General features: G+C 46.1%; 1 protein-coding gene across 13 annotated transcripts in view; it reads left to right on the top strand.

The window, feature by feature from the left end:
- KAT5 (lysine acetyltransferase 5) overlaps window positions 1–17,202 on the top strand; it is a 623,375-nt gene that overhangs the window by 438,692 nt on the left and 167,481 nt on the right. For 7 of the 13 annotated variants that reach the window (XM_069207861.1, XM_069207868.1, XM_069207866.1 and 4 more), the window contains one exon: window positions 1,888–1,989. In XM_069207861.1, the coding sequence (XP_069063962.1) occupies window positions 1,888–1,989 (102 nt within the window). The remainder of the gene's footprint in view (window positions 1–1,887; window positions 1,990–17,202) is intronic. The other 6 variants (XM_069207870.1, XM_069207869.1, XM_069207867.1 and 3 more) reach the window with 1 other exon arrangement.

Here is a 17,202-nt window from a genome sequence, read left to right as displayed (position 1 = left end):
GACATGAAAGCACAGTTGTTAAATCTCATAATGAGCTCAAATATACTGATGATAGAACTGCTAAACATATTTCTGAGTTGTTAAGATCTGATGTCACTTCCTGTGAGCCCATTGTTTGTTTATGCCACTTTTGTGATGCTACGTGCAATGTCACGCACCTTGATGTCATGTGCCATGATGTCACTTGCATACTGCCAAACTTGGTTAGTCCCCCACTTCTCTTTTTGAGGACTTGTGCTCTATTATCTGACCTAATATTCCTTGTTGCTGTCAATTTCAAAGGATGTCTGCATACCCAGAATGTGTTTTTACAAGATGCCTTCTGGCACACGTTTGCAGCTGGTGCATTATTCCATAGAGCTTTGGCCACTTCCGATAAAGTGAAATCACACAGTAACTGTATGCACTATGGCCAATCTGAAGTCTGTTCCTTTACAATACTATAAACTAGTAAGAAAAAGCAGTCTGGTGCTTGAAAGAAAAATCTAAATAAAATGACAAAAGCCCTGGGGTCTCGCAGAACTCCTACCCACATCTGGAATATTTGTAGGCAGTCTAGGCTTGCCTGGGAGAAACAGCCTTTGTGCAATGATGCCTCTTGCAGCAGAGTAGCTACTGGCACGGAGCACTCGCATAAGAGACATGAAGAGGTGTGAGGTTTCTGTAGCTGGCTGACATCAGCCCAACTGAAAGTTTGGTGAATGAAGACAAAAGTCTGGACCGCTTCATCATCCCCTCAGCCTTGCCAGCAGCCCCCTACTAACAAAGTATGAATTAAATTTTTAAAGGAAGTTGGGACACCACCCTCCTCACATCAGTGTCAGCGTCTTCACAGAAAGGATTTCAAGCAATACACTTCTGCTGCAATCTAAAACTAGCTATTCTTCTATAGCTCATCTATTAACCCATCCTGACATCTGCTTGAACGCATGATTCCCCCTTTCCCAACAAATGATCACACCTAAATCCTATTACTTTAGTTTACCACAAACTGGAGTGACAGCATTAAATGTTTTGCTTCAGTACACAAGACTAATCTCAATAACCAATGACACAAGACTAACTACTAACACTGGGTTCTGGAGCAGCATGCTAGCCACGTAAAACTCTTCAGTGGTTAGTAAGTGTAATATACACTACAATTTCAAAAGGCATTTTTTTCTTTGACCGTGCTGCACAGTAATTGGGATGCTTCACAGCATTGATTAAAAAAAAAAAAAAAAAAAAACTTTTGGTAAGGTCAGTAGGTGCCAAGGACAAGACCTATTGCTTTTACCTGTGCTTGTCTCCTAAGAGGTTTGGCATCGGCAAAGAGGAAATAACTGAGGTGTGGGAACAGCAGTCTTGCACCCTTCTCCCAAAACATTTAATTTACAGTGCATGCTATGTTAAAGTACCTCACCTAGCAGCTTAGGGATGACCTCAGAGTTTAAAGAACTCATTTTATGATAACATTTTCACTCAGAAAATGAGAACCTATCTGTTTGCCATCCACATAGCATTAATTTATTTCTGCTGTCAGATTGCTCCTTTTTCATAAGGTGTTTTTGTCTATATGAAACTTAATTGTTTATATTTCGCTCTTGTAAGATTGCCATCCTCTGTCATATCAAACCTCCTTTTATTAGCCCCAAAAGAAGCATTTTTTTCCCTGCCATTAGCAAAAAGCATTGGCTAAACCATTGAGCTGCTGGCTTGTGACTGTTGATGTTTTGGAAACTATATCTTCTGTAGTAGTACATTTACACTGTATTTAAGGTACTTGTATTTTTTAATAAATGTAATATGGAACTTACTGACTTCTAGATGTTCTGCTTTGAGTACTTTTGCTTTATTTTAAGATGCTTTCTTTTTTTCTTTTCTTCACTTTTTTTTAACTACCTAAAGACAAAGTGTAATCTTCGCCACCCACCAGGAAATGAGATCTACCGCAAAGGAACCATCTCCTTCTTTGAAATTGATGGCAGGAAGAACAAAGTAAGTGGTTGGGTAAGGTCCATTCCAAGAGAGGGCAAAAATTGTTAAACAGTGAATACTGGTGAAGCATTACATTTTTCAACATTATTGCTTTGTTGATGAGTCTTAATCTGTTCATTTCTATTCTTTAAAGACTAGCTATTTTTGGAATTGTTCTCCTATTCATGTAACATGAAAAGCAGCATGGTAATATGGTGGAAAAATGTAATTTTTAATCAAGAACAAACTATACAGGAGTTTACCGTGGTGAGTGAGTGTACACCTTATTATGTCCCAGGCACTTCATCCTACCATATGGAATATTATCAAGAATGATTTCAAATTAGGGGCAGGAATTAAATGTTTGTAGCATGTGTGCCTGTGGATACACATGTTCTGCATACTCCTGCCATCTAGTGTTGGGCTGTGATGTTTCGAGTTGTTTTAGTTTGCAGAAGTCTATTGAGTCACAGAATGTCAAGTGATTCCTCCCTTGGTATGTAGTGCACGTAAGCACTGACTATCCTATTAGATTGTTTTTCTCCTGCATCAGGTTTGGACATCTACCAACATCACTCTGACTCAACGTGTTCCACGTTTTTGCTTTGGGCCTTCACCGTTCAACCTTCAGGAAAGACTTTTTAATGCCCACTGTCGATTCTCTTCTATTTTTTCCTTGTATGTCAACACACTTCAGAGACCACCATGTAACACTGGGTCCCCAGTCCTCCATGCACCCATGCCTTTCAAGGACCTTTTCTCTCTTCATTCTTTGTCGTCCGAGAATGTTGAGTCTTAAGGCAAATGTAACAGATGCCCTCAATGCCATGTTAAGAATCCTCAGTCTACCCCTCATCGTGTCAGCGACAGCCAACGGAAGCAGCCCAGAACATCTTCGGAGAGCAAGATCTGCTCAGTGCCAAGGAGGACAATGTCAAACTTTAGGCATCCCACCTCAGCAACCCAGCGCTGAGGTCATCGACCCCAGCGGCTCCAACATTGAGGAGGAGGACATTCAAGAACCTCCAACAATACTGATCCTCGCACTAAGCTGGCACCCAGAGCTCTAAGTGCAGCCAAAAACTGCAGAGCCTTAGCCAAGAAAGCGAAGGAGGAACCTATGCTAGACACCCATTCAAATCCATCACCACTGCCTAGGGGTTTAAGGGACAAGGCTACCAGCCCTCCGTATGCTCCACCTCCCTCTCCACCACTACATGCAGTTCTTTCCCTAAGGGTGCCCACACTTACTTAGACATTAGCTGCCCTTACACCCTGCTGATAACTATAAATCCCCCCCACCAGCCTACAGAAGAAAATTGATATTGGCCCACCAGGGCATCCAGACTTAAAACACATCCCAGTCAGGGCTTTCCTCCTCAGAAAATACTGCAACATATCATTGGGTTATCCAGCGTGTGGCCGCCTACTGCAAAGTGGATTTGTGTATGATGCCAGAGGAGGAAGGCTTCCTTGTGGAGACGCTTTCCAAATCAGAGCAGTATGTGCTGTTCTTCCCTATATTGATGTGAATGTTTCTTTGCATCTGAGACCTTTAGCATGCCTGGTAATGCCCAGGATTAAATGAAAATCAAGCCTTTATCTTTCTGATCCTACCTATATCAATTGTTATGTTCTTCCCTGACTTGTTATTGATACATATTGCCTATAAACAGGCCTCTGCAAGCTTGACAGGAGGTGCCACACCGCCTGACGAGGAAAGCAAGTGAATTGATGCAGTGGTCAAGAGGGTAATGGTAGAGAGGCCACCCATTGATGTATTGCCAGTTCTGTGGGTCTTCTGTGGCTTTATGATAGGACTCTGTGAAAGGAGATGGTGGAGCTCATTCAACAACTCCTTGGATAGTTCAGGAAAAGGGGTGAGGGAACAGTCACATTAGGGAAAACACCTGTTGGGCTTATGTGGGCTTATTTACCTGCATGTCCCTTGTAAAGTGGTATACCATATACCCAGGACCTGTAAATTAAATACTACTAGAGGGCCTGCAGCAGCCCCCACAGAACTAGACTTTCAGACTTGTCTCGAGCCTGCCACTGCAGGGCCTGCATGCACGGTTTACTTGCACATTGACTGTGCCAGTCAAACTACTTGCCAAGGCCTAAGCTCCTTCTTTTTTTTATTTTTTTACTACACATAAGGTAGGCCCTAGAAAGCCACAGGGTGCTGTTTATGTAAAAGGTAGCACATATATTTCCATGTTTTACATGTCCTTTTAGTGACAACCAGCCCATTATGTTGTGATATCTGATCAGTGAGGAGTAGCAGTGCATGTTCAGCATGTTTGGAATGGTAGTGAGAAATCTTATATACTGGTGTAGTTGGATTTTATATTGCTATTTTGGAAATACCACTTTTAGAAAGTAGGCATTTCTCTGTGCTTATAACTCTGGTGCTTTGCAACATGATTCCAATCCACGTCTAGGGCAGAGTGACAGCTCCACTTTGTGCAGACTCTCCAGACAGCCATCAGTCAGGGAGGATTAGGTGTGGCAGGGTTACACCTGCATTCATCTACATACTGATGGTCTTCCTGGGCTGGGAGAGAGGGAGGGTCATTCACACTTTACACTTGAATAGACTGTGTCCTGTCCTCACACAAATGGCTTGTTACTGATGTCTGGAGACAGGGCTGGGTTTAACAGATGCTGTGTATCACTTTAAAGTGTTGTTTTGAAGTTAGCCCCTCTAGACAAAGGCACTTCTTGAGTATAGGTACAGGTGCTCTTGCCCCATGATTTTTAGAGCGCTTTTGGAACTGGGAGTGAGCCTCTGTCAGAAGGATTGCAGGACTGCACAAGTAACTTATCTGGACTGCTCTTCTGTTGTTGCCCTGCTGCCTGCTACTTGTGGGGTTCCCTAAAGGACTCACTAGATGGTTTTTCTTTTTGTTTCCCTGCTGCCAGCTGCTCCCTGACTCTGGTAAGTTGCCAGGAAGAACCACCATTTGAACCACTGGCGCATATGTGTTTGTCTGCCTGCTTGTTTTGTGTCCTACATCTAGTGTTCTTCAGGGAACTGGTGGCTGGTCTGTGCTCCCTCAGAGTGGTCACAGGGGGATTCTGGGGATGATAATACTGTCCTGCAATGATAGTGCACAACAAGCGCCCTACATTACTACTTTTGGGACTGGAGAGTAGAGAGTGCCTGAGTCTCTTCCCCTTGCATTCCGCTTGCACCCTGAGGCTACAGTGAGTGCCCCCTCCAGCGCATGCCTAGCCCTTCGTCCTGCGTTCAGCTGAAGGGTGGCTGTGTTGGGAGAAACTGCCCGGATCCAGCGTTTGGCACAACTGACCCCACCCAGAGAGGGGAACCACCAGAGTGCCTCCCCACGCGGCTCTCAGCCAATGAATTTCTGAGTAACCAGGGGTCGGCAAGGAATGTGAGACTCGTCGGCAAGGCACCGCCCCTTGGCCAGCTCCAGACTGTAGCTCATCCAGGAATCCTGAGCCTTAATGATGCAGACCTTGTTTCCGAGGCCCTCTGGAGTACCCTGAGGATTCCCTGGGTCTCCGTGGGCCCCCGAAGGTGGGCCTCCCTCTACAGGAGCTATTGGGAGGAAGGAGGGCTTTGTGATTCCTAGCGACTCTGCTGCATGGAGGAGTTCCTTTTTGTTTCTCTTTTCTTTTCCGCGGCTGACGCTTAGTTCAGAAGCAACCTTGGAGGCATTCGGGCCTAAGGAGTTAGCATCATGGAATAGCAGCCTCACCGCACACTCGCGGTGGCTGTACCCGTCCTTCATGCACCAGGGGGGAATCCTTTGAGGTCTCCCCAACTAATTCTGTGGTGGGTGGATAACCCCCCCCCTCCCACCGAGACACACAGGGTCTCTGTGTCTACGTTGCTTAATCCCTTCGCCCCTTTATTATTCTTCGATTGTGACATATGACAGTTCATGCGTTGGTATTCTTTCCTAAAGGATTATCTTTCAGACTCTAAATCTGCACCAACAGTGTGTTGTATGTCACGGAGGAGTATTATACTACTCCGGACATAAGTGTCATCCATCAGTAATCATTTCAGACGCCTAGTACGTATGATTTATGTTGTTTTGGGTTGTGTGATAACTGGAATCCCTACGCACCGTATAGGGTGTGGTAGGATGGCAGATACTGTCCCCTAGGCCCTTATGGTAAATTTCATATGATTGCTGTATTGCTAGTACTATTTGGTGACTTGTGCGTCTCTCTCCAGCGCACTACTGAGGTGATTTATGGACTCATCTATAATGTGTTGCCCTTCTTGTGCCGTTATACTGTTATGATACGGCATATTTTCTCTGTTGGTGCTCACATTGTCAAGGTAGTAAGTGACCTTTCAGTATCGGCACAATGTGCACAGTTTATAAATAATGTCATTTTGGCCTATGAGTTATGGTTATGCACAAGATAGAATATAACTCTACATATTTTTATATCATTCTTTGTGGAATCTCTTTGTGGGGTATTGTGTCACTTTACACAAGAACTCGGAGAATAAACCTGACTGCTCTTTGCCAAGCTACCATGGGGTGAGCACAGGTTATCTTTAGTGTGTAACTCACTCACCCTGACTAGAGTGATGGGTTCTGCCTGGCTTAGGTGTCTAACCTAGAAACCCCATTTCTAACAATCTCATCAACCTGCCATTTGATGTAGAGCATCTTTTCAGACCTCAGATTGATGAGATGCTGGAAATTGTTAAGAAGGACACCAATACTGAGAAGTTAGTAGAGTAACGGCAGACCCAAGCTAGCAGGGGTTCCTTTCATAGACGGCATATCGAAAACCTCTTCCCCTGACCAGCAACAATAATATCAAAGGCAGCAACGATTTTACCACCAACAGGGAGATAGAGGCTACGCACGAGGGGCATACAGAGGTAACAAATTGAACAAGGGTAGTGTCAGAGGGACCTCTTGTAGAGGAGCCTCTACCTCAAAACACTAAGTAGCTAAACAACCCCTCAGTCACACAACACCTGTTGCTGAGAGACTGCAGTTTCCTTCCGTGTATGGAAAAAATCACTTCTAACTATTGGGTTCTGGCAATCATCCAGTATGGATATTGTTTGCAACGCCTACTCCGCCAAAACTTTAACTCTGAATACCTATATCTTTCACCAGGAGATTTGGGCCCCTTCTCCCTAAGGAGAAAATAAAGCCAGTGCCCTGCCAACACTGAGGCAAGGGAGTTTACTCCCTATACGTCCTCATTCTGAAAAAGGACTACGCTGACAGGCTGATTTTGAAAACTCTGCAGCATGTTATCCTCCCTACTGCAACAATGCAACTTTGACAGCTCTAGACCATATTGACTCATGCTTTCACATACCCATCTACCCTGCTCATCAGCGCTACCTCTGCTTTGTGGTAAGGGGATAGCATCACCAGTTCATGGTGTTGCCATGGGTTACCATAGCCCAAGAGTCTTCGCAAAATGTCTAGCCGATGCTACCAGCACACCTCAGAAGGTTTCCTATTTTGACGATTGGCTGAGCGTAAGCAGGCAGCACTACCTAGCCACACCAAAGCTGCTATTTGCCGGCTTGGGATTTACAATGTACGCCACTGAGTCATATCTTCAACCCCTTCAAGTCGAATCCTTTCTGGGATCTGTCCTAAATACTTTCACTTGCAAAGCATAACTAAACTACCAAAGAGTATTGGCATTCCAAAAGCAGGTGCATCTTTTTCAGCCAAATCATCAACTCACGGTCGGAACTCTAATTCGCCTTCTAGGGATGATGCCTCCTGCATAGCCATAGTTTTGCAGTGTGAATCTTTTCTGGATTGACATGCTGCACACTATTCCGTCATCTAGTGTTTAGGTTCCGAATTCTCCTATGTAGTAGTAGGCCTCCTTCTCTTCTCTTCTCTCATGGTCGCCATCTTCAGATTTTTATTCCACCATTGTGTCTGGATGCATAGCTGACGACTCCCCAGGTTGTAGAAAAAGTGAAGTTTGTACGGAGTTTCGTCAAAGTATTTTGAAAGAAGATCACCGAATATTACAGGATAAGGTACCACAGACAAATCCAGTTGTCTGAAGGAACGTCAAGAGGGGTTAGAAAATTCCAAGATCGAGGCTCCCTGTTCCACGTGATGAAGAAGACCCACTTTCAGTTCTGTTAAAACTGCCATCATAAATTATCACAGAAGGACCAGAACTAGGTGTGTGATCTTTGTCTGCCTCTCGACCACTGAAGTGAGGACTGCTAGGCTTGTGCAAGGTTCAAGGCAAAGACATTGAAGGCGAGGTAGAAACAGAGCCAGGCGCACTATGCCATGCAAGGTCAGAAGTAAAGACCATCTCTGAAAAAAACTAGGTCTCTCACGCGACGACGATGACCATGTCACCGAACAGGTAGAAGCAGAAGGCTCGGATGTGGAGTTGAGAATTGTTAATGTCCTGCATCAGAAGTCAAGAGAGGTGAAGACCCCAGGTAACCCAAAAAAAACATATAAGGGGGGAGACTAAGACCACAGAGTCAAAAACAACGAAAGCTGCCTCGCCACCGAGGAAATTGCCAACCAAAGGCAAGCAGACTCAAAAAGAGCTCTTGGGTCACATTGCAAGGCTACTGCAGGCGGCTGAGCACTCGAAAAGACAAAGACGTCAAGAAACGATCGGAGTTGAGACATTTCAATGTTGAAAGAGATGAAGGGAGAGGAAACTCTTGTCGACCGAAACACCCTCGAAAGACACTTCTATGTCGAAGAGGAAATCTTCGACAGTCGTCGAAAAACGGTTTGCCGAGATCGAAAAGAAAAGCAGAATCTCAAGGCACAGATGGCAGCCCTTCTGCAAAAGAAAAAAGATTTAAACTCGTCACTTCAGGAGTTGAGAATTCTGCAAAAATCTCTGAATCAAAAGGAGAATCAAGAGAAAGAGGTTGAAGAATTAGAGCTCCCCTTAACTCCAGATCCTCAAGAGGAAGAAAAGGAACAACATTTCTTTTTTGAGGAAGAAGAGGCTGACAACATAGACATGTCCATATTCCAGGACTATGAAGTCTCAGAGTACTCTGAGACAGAGTGGCAGGACATGGAGATAGATGCTCGTTAAGAGGCAGTGGACACATACCCCTCAAGACCATCACCTCCAGACGATATCACCATGTGTGGCCAACTTATTCATAGGGCAGCAGATGAATGTAGTGTGCAGCTAGAGGAAGAAAAATCCCAGTCATTCTTTCTCTTGGAAACTCTCATGCCTTCCCAGAGCCAGACCTGGTTCTGGCCGATGTTGCCCTGCATCCTGAATCAGGAAACAGAAGCCTTCAACATGCAGTGCAGTCATACCAAGGGCAGAGAAGAAGTAGAAGCATTGTTCCAAAAACATTGTGTATATTAAGAGAACAGTATCAGCCGATTCTATTAGTGCAGCTATGACAAGAAAAAGGGCAAATATTCCAGCAACGTCAGGACCTCCCCGAAACAAGGAGAGCAAGAAGATGGACATGGTAGGCATAAAATGTGAGAGCGGGTGGCTACCAAGTGGAGAAAAGTCAAATCTAATGCTCTCCTGAACGGCACGCTTCTCAACACTGGGAAGAGATAGGGGAGCTAATGAAACACCTGCCTGACCCATACCGTAAAAGAGCAGCATCTTTGACAGAGGAGGGAGAAAATATAGCAAAAACATGCCTCAGATCGACGTTAGGCACAGCTGACAGGGCAAGTCGCCAGGTGATGGCAGTAACAATTCATAGGTGCCATGCTTGGCTAAGAGTTTCAGGATTCAAGGCAGAAGCCCAAGCTAACATCATTAATCCCCCTTTCTACGAGGAGCAGTTATTTGGTAGTGCATTGGCTGAGACTCTTGCAACACCTGAAGAAAGACAACAACTCTGCAAAATCATTGGGAGCATTGCAATTCCAAGAGAACTTAAGGAGAGGAACACCAGTAAGCACAAAACTGTCAGGAAGAAGTGGTTTCGCTAGCTCAAAATCCCATCAGAGATTCCAAAGCACAGCCAAATCCAGTCACCTGCTCAGCAATGGTAGTATCAAGCACAGGCACACCAGCCATGTTGAGGACACACCCAGGTCAAAGCACAGTTCCGCAGAAGAGGAACAACTGCCTCAGGAAAATGACTTAACAAAACCGCAACAGCTCTCACATGCAATACCAGTGGGAGAAGAAAATTCTTCCTTCATGACTGGATTTTAAGCATCATAAAATTTGGATATTGCACAGAATTGGTAAAAACAACAGCAGTAAGGGGGACCAAAGCAAGGAGTGCTTTCAGTGGAAGAAGCATCTTGCCTACTCAAAGAAGTAGACAGTGTATTGGAGAAGGGAGCAATAGAAAAAGTCCCTAAGAAAGAGATCCACCTTGGAAATAACTCAATGTATTTTGTAATTCCAAAAACAGAAGGAACCCTATGGCCTTTACTAGACCTACGGTTCATAAACAAATTCATAAAGGCACAAAAAATAAAAAAAATAACAGCTCTACGATAAGTCAATGCTCAATTGCAAATCGGAGACTACATGGCAACAGTAGACCTAAAAGATGCATACTTCAACACTCCAATGAATCACAGACAAAAAAATGCCTACATTTTGTAGTAAACAAAACAGTACCAAATCAAGGTAATAGCTTTCGGTATTAAATCCGCACCAAGAGTTTTTACAAAATTCCTTACTGCAGTAGCAGCACATGTGTATCCGTACTTAGACAACTGGCTAAAAAGAACCAACTCTGAAAACAAATGCAAAACAGATATACAAAAGGTGGGAACAACACTATAATTAAACTAGTGTTTCCAGGCACCTGGACACCAAGTCTGCCACTTGCCTGTGGCTTATAGTTCCTGCTTGTTCCAGACTGATCCAGGGACACTGCAGCTGCTTGGGTTTTCCTGCTGGGGTTTTCCTGACCGGGTTTACCATTTTTCCTGCCAAAAGAAGCTCCGCCCACTCCAGGACCTGTTTAATGCAGGTCACAGCAGACGTGCAGCGGGCGTGCCAAAGGCAAGCCTGTCTGCGCTTGGATCGCGCCCATCGCCACAACTTCTGGCCCTTCCTCCCTCAAAAGATACACAATCACCAAGCACTACATCCTTGACCCTGGATGCTGCAACAAACACTGCCACAGCACTGACCCACGTTGGGACCTTTTACCTGCACCCACTGCCGTAGCAAACACACTGACCAGCCTAACCCTTTTCACAACACAGACATCACCTGAAAAAAAACAAAAAACTCACATGCGCTTTTCTCAACACACACTCACTATGGAAGCATTGTTTTGAATAATGGGACCTCATCACCACCCTCGCACCAAACATCCTCTTTTTCACAGAGACGTGGCTCTACCTCACATCCGCCCCAGACTTGACCACAGTGATCCGCAACAGATATGAAATCACTCATCAGACTCACACCAACAAGCAGGTAGGAGGAACAGCCATCTTCCACAAAGAATCCATAGAGTGCACCACCACCGAAACCACCCCTTCCACCCCATTCCCAAGGAACATGTTAACTTCAAGATCCACACGGATGACAAAACAATCAAAAGAGGCACCCTCGCATACCGACCCCCAAGCGCCCGCTCCTGCTTCAGCAACACCATTGCAGTCTTCATTGCGCCCTTAGCCTTAGACTCCAAGGATTACATCTTCCTCTGTGACCCAAATTTCCACATCAACGACCGGACAACAACACTGCACACCTCCACAACAGTATAAGCAGTCTCGGATTGACCCAGATCGTCCACCGCACTACACACACACCACAGGACACAAGTTGGACCCTATTTTCACCTCCAGCACTGCGTCAAATGCAGCTATGTCGCAGAACTCACATGGACCGATCACTCCATTGTCCACTTCAGCATCTTCAACCCTGCACCTCCACCCCCAAGATGACCACCACTTCCCGCCAGAGGTGGAACAATACATATAGACCAGCCCTCAGCATCTCCAACCCTGCTACGTCCACCAACCTCGAACAGGGAGTAAAAAAATGTAAATGCCTGGATCACCAATTGTGCTAACATCATCGTCCCCATCAAGAGAAACATCATTCATAGAAAATCCTCCAAAAGGGCCAGCTGGAAGACCCAAGAACTCAGAACAGCGAAACGAGACAGTAAACAGCTGGAGAAAGGATGGCGCGCCAACAAGGCCACCTCCAAGAGAGCAGCCTTTAAGACCTGCCTCAACATCCACCACCGCCTATTAAAGGCAACAAAGAAGACAGCCTTTAACACACGCATTGAAACCAGCACTAACAACACCGCAGAATTTTTCAACATCGTTAAGGAATTCTACAACTAGGCTGCCAGTGAAAACATCATCACGCCCTCACAGGAGCTGTTAGACAACTTTGCCCTCTTCTTCCACGACAAGATCGCAACCATATTCACAAACTTGGAACCCAACCCACAACTATGAATCTCCTTGACTCATACGCCACCACCGTAACCAATACGAACCACACACTGACCACCTGGAATATCCTCTCCACCCAGGACATCACCTCTGCCATGAAATCCATCCACTAAGTATCCTCCACATATCCATGCCTGCATCACATCTTCAACCTTGGAAACCAAAGAATAGACTAGGAATTCGCCAGCCTGCTCAACACCTCTCACCACAGCAACATTTCCCGACGCCTGGAAACATGCCGGAGTGAGATCACTAATCAAAAAACCCTCGGCTGACCACAGCAAACCCCAAAACTACTGGCCATTCTCCTTGTTCCCATTCCCAGCAAAGGTACTGGAAACGATCATCAACATGCAACTCATGACATACCTGGAGCAGAACCAGCTACTTGACGCCTCTGTCAGGCTTCTGCTGCAATCCTGGCACAGAAAATGCCCTGATTGCAGCCGCCAATGACATCTGAACCCTCTTCGACTGAGGAGAAATGGCAGCTTTGATCCTCCTCAACGTCTCACCAGCCTTCGACACCGTATCCCACCACATACTGATCAAAAGACTCAACCACATTGGCATTCAAGGGGATGTGCTCAGATCGATTTACCTCCTTCCTCACCTTTGGTGTCCCCCAGGGCTCATCCTTCAGCCCCTTGCTCTTGAACACATACGACTCTGCTGACCAACATCATCAGATCCTACAGTCTCAACATAGTTTCCTACGCAGACAACACCCAACTCATCCTCTCACTCGCTGATGACCCCTCGACCACCAGAATCAACTTCCACAGATGAATGACAAGCGTCGCCGACTGGATGAAGAACAACTGCCTGCAGCTGAACACAGACAGGATGGGAGTACTGATCTTTGGCAACAGGAGCAACACATGGAATGACTCCTGGTGGCCATCAGACATAGGACCCGCACTCACTCACTCCCTCTGACCCAGCCAGAAACCTCGGAATCTTCATTGACAACAAGCTAACCATGAAATCACAGATCAACGCTGTCTCCTCCGCCCACTTCCTCACTTTGCACATGCTACATAAGATCTTCAAGTGACTACCCCTCCACACAATGTGTACCGTAACACAGGCCCTCATCACCAGCCAACAGGACTACGGCACTGCCCTCTGAGTAAGAATCACCACTCCCCTTTTACAGAGACTTCAGAACGTCTCAGCCAGACTCATCCTCAGCCCTGTCTGATGCACCCACATCACACCCCATCTGAGGCAGCTCCACTGGCTCCCCGTACAGAAGAGATGCCAATTCAAGCTGCTGACCCCATCTCCCCCCCCCCCCGCATAGAAGACTCTACACATCCAAGGTCTTGGGTACATTAACCACTGCCTGAACTTCCACTTAATGTTGAGAAGACAACGCTCTGCCTCCCTTTTACTTGTCTATACTCTACGCATCTACTGAATCAGAAGTGTAGGGAGCACCTTCTCTCACATTGCAACAAAAATCTGAAACAGCCTCCCCACGCATCTCCAGACCATTACCTCACTTCCGGAATTCCAAGTGGCCCTCAAGACCTGGCTATTTGAATAAGCCTCCGGGACCTGCAAGTGCCGGGATACCCTATTGGATGAATAGCTGTGCTTTATAAATACTGATTGATTAAATAAATACAGAAAAATCCTCAACAAAGCCAGGACAGGAAAATATCTTTCTAGGAGTAAGTCTCAACTCAATACAAGCAAAGGCAAATCCCTGCAAGAAAAAGGATTGCATCAATACTGCAAGAAGTTCTCCGATATGTGAAGGGGCAGGCTCCCACAATGAGGCCTGTGGGGAAGATTACGGGAATAATGGCATTATACAAACCTCTCATTTCACATGCAAGGCCACATATGAGACCAATCTGGGAATGGCTGCAAACAGTGGTCACAAGCTACAGCGATCTGTGAGGATCTAGTGGTTGTCACGCAAAAGATACAGGAAAAGATGACATGGTGGAACAGTGCTCATTTAAGAGCGGGAAAACCTTTTATACCGCCAACGCCAACAGTGACCATTACCACAGACGCCTAAAATATGTGTTAGGGAGCATATATGGGCTCACTCAAGGACAGAGGTGCTTGGACTGATCAAGAAGCAGTCCAACATATCAATGTTCTGAAATTGAAAACAGTGTTTCTAGACTTAAAAGCGTCACAGAATCAGTTGTGGGAAAATAATATTGATCCAAACAGACAATATCACAACAGTGTTTTACATCAACAAACAGGGAGGAACACAGTCCTTTGTTCTATGAAGGCTACATGAATAACAAGTGCTTACAATCCAAGATCCATATCTGCAAATACGCAAGGACAGAGTTTTTTCCAAGAACCAAAAAATCAAGCAGAAAGAGCATTGCACACGGTAGACACAAGAAGAGCAAGCGCACTACGTGGAAACGCAAACAGAAGAACAAAACAGCTGTTTCGTTTGCTGACAGTGTGGGCAATCCAGTGACAAAGTGTGCAATTGTTAAATGGAATTCACAAACAGTTCAAATATGGCCTGCAAATACTGAACTGCAGTTAAGCACCAAACCGAAAGCACATTCAACAAGGAAAAAAGGAGCAACTGTTGCCTTTCTAGCAAATCCACCTTTACAGGACATTTGCATGGCGACTACTTAGTCATCAGTCCATATGTTTACGAAAAACGAATGCATTGACATTCAAATGAACAAGGAAGCGCAAGATGGACTGAAAGTGCTTAAACATCTAGTTACTAATGTAAATCAATCTTCAGCCCAACCACCACAATTTTCTTTTTCTTTTTTTTTAAACCTACAAAATCAGTGCACAGCATGTGAATCCAGAAAAGATTCTGTAGGAAGTTGGCTCTGTATGCACTATTTCAAAGTAAGGAATAGTATGCACAGAGTCCAAGTGTTCCCCTTAGAGGTAAGTTAGTGGCAAAAAGAGATAATACTAATGCTCTATTCTGTGGTAGTGTGGTCGAGCAGTAGGCTTATCAAAGGAGTAGTGTTAAGCATTTGTTGTACATACACACAGGCAATAAATGAGGAACACACACTCAGAGACAAATCCAGGCTAATAGGTTTTGTTATAGAAAAATATATTTTCTTAGTTTATTTTATGAACCACAGGTTCAAATTCTACATGTAATATCTCATTTGAAAGGTATTGCAGGTAAGTACTCTAGGAACTTTGAATAATCACAATAGCATATATACTTTTTACATAAAACACAATAAGCTGTTTTAAAAGTGTACACAGTGCAATTTTCACAGTTCCTGGGGGAGGTAAAGTATTGTTAGTTCTTGCAGGTAAGTAAACCACCTACGGGGTTCAAATTGGGGTCCAAGGTAGCCCACCGTTGGGGGTTCAGAGCAACCCCAAAGTCACCACACCAGCAGCTCAGGGCCAGTCAGGTGCAGAGTTCAAAGTGGTGCCCAAAACGCATAGGCTTCAATGGAGAGAAGGGGGTGCCCCGGTTCCAGTCTGCCAGCAGGTAAGTACCCGCGTCTTCGGAGGGCAGACCAGGGGGGTTTTGTAGGGCACCCGGGGGGACACAAGTCCACACAAAAAGTACACCCTCAGCAGCGCGGGGGCGGCCGGGTGCAGTGTGCAAACAAGCGTCTGGTTCGCAATGTAAATCAATGGGAGACCAAGGGGTCTCTTCAGCGATGCAGGCAGGCAAGGGGGGGGGGGCTCCTCGGGGTAGCCACCACCTGGGCAAGGGAGAGGGCCTCCTGGGGGTCACTCCTGCACTGAAGTTCCGATCCTTCAGGTGCTGGGGGCTGCGGGTGCAGGGTCTTTTCCAGCCGTCGGGATTTTAGAGTCAGGCAGTCGCGGTCAGGGGGAGCCTCGGGATTCCCTCCGCAGGTGTCGCTGTGGGGGCTCAGGGGGGACAATTTTGGTTACTCACAGTCTCGGAGTCGCCGGAGGGTCCTCCCTGAGGTGTTGTTTCTCCACCAGTCGAGTCGGGGTCGCCGGGTGCAGTGTTGCAAGTCTCACGCTTCTTGCGGGGATTGCAGGGGTCTTTAAATCTGCTCCTCTGGATACAAAGTTGCAGTCTTTGTTGAACAGGGCTGCTGTTCTTGGGAGTTTCTTGGTCTCTTGGAAGCAGGGCAGTCCTCTGAGGATTTAGAGGTCGCTGGTCCTGGAGAAAGCGTCGCTGGAGCAGGTTTCTTTAGAAGGCAGGAGACAGGCCGGTAGGACTGGGGCCAAAGCAGTTGGTGTCTTCTTTCTTCTTCTGCAGGGGTTTTTCAGCTCAGCAGTCTTCTTCTTCGGTAAGTTGCAGGAATCTAAGTTCTTAGGTTCAGGGGAGCCCTTAAATACTAAATTTAAGGGCGTGTTTAGGTCTGGGGGTTAGTAGCCAATGGCTACTAGCCCTGAGGGTGGGTACACCCTCTTTGTGCCTCCTCCCAAGGGGAGGGGGGCACATTCCTATCCCTAGTGGGGGAATCCTCCATCTGCAAGATGGAGGATTTCTAAAAGTTGGAGTCACTTCAGCTCAGGACACCTTAGGGGCTGTCCTGACTGGCCAGTGACTCCTCCTTGTTATTCTCATTATCTCCTCCGGCCTTGCCGCCAAAAGTGGGGCCGTGACCGGAGGGGGCGGGCAACTCCACTAGCTGGAGTGCCCTGTGGTGCTGGAACAAAGGGGGTAAGCCTTTGAGGCTCACCGCCAGGTGTTACAGCTCCTGCCTGGGGGAGGTGATAGCATCTCCACCCAGTGCAGGCTTTGTTACAGGCCACAGAGTGACAAAGGCACTCTCCCCATGTGGCCAGCAACATGTCTCGAGTGTGGCAGGCTGCTAGAACCAGTCAGCCTACACGGGTAGTTGGATTAGGTTTCAGGGGGCACTTAGGTGCCCTC

The sequence above is a fragment of the Pleurodeles waltl genome, chromosome 9 (assembly GCF_031143425.1).
Source record: "Pleurodeles waltl isolate 20211129_DDA chromosome 9, aPleWal1.hap1.20221129, whole genome shotgun sequence".
In the NCBI taxonomy this organism is placed as follows: domain Eukaryota; kingdom Metazoa; phylum Chordata; class Amphibia; order Caudata; family Salamandridae; genus Pleurodeles; species Pleurodeles waltl.
The sequence above is the reverse complement of the archived record's forward strand: the minus strand, read 5'-3'. Positions and strand labels throughout refer to the sequence as shown.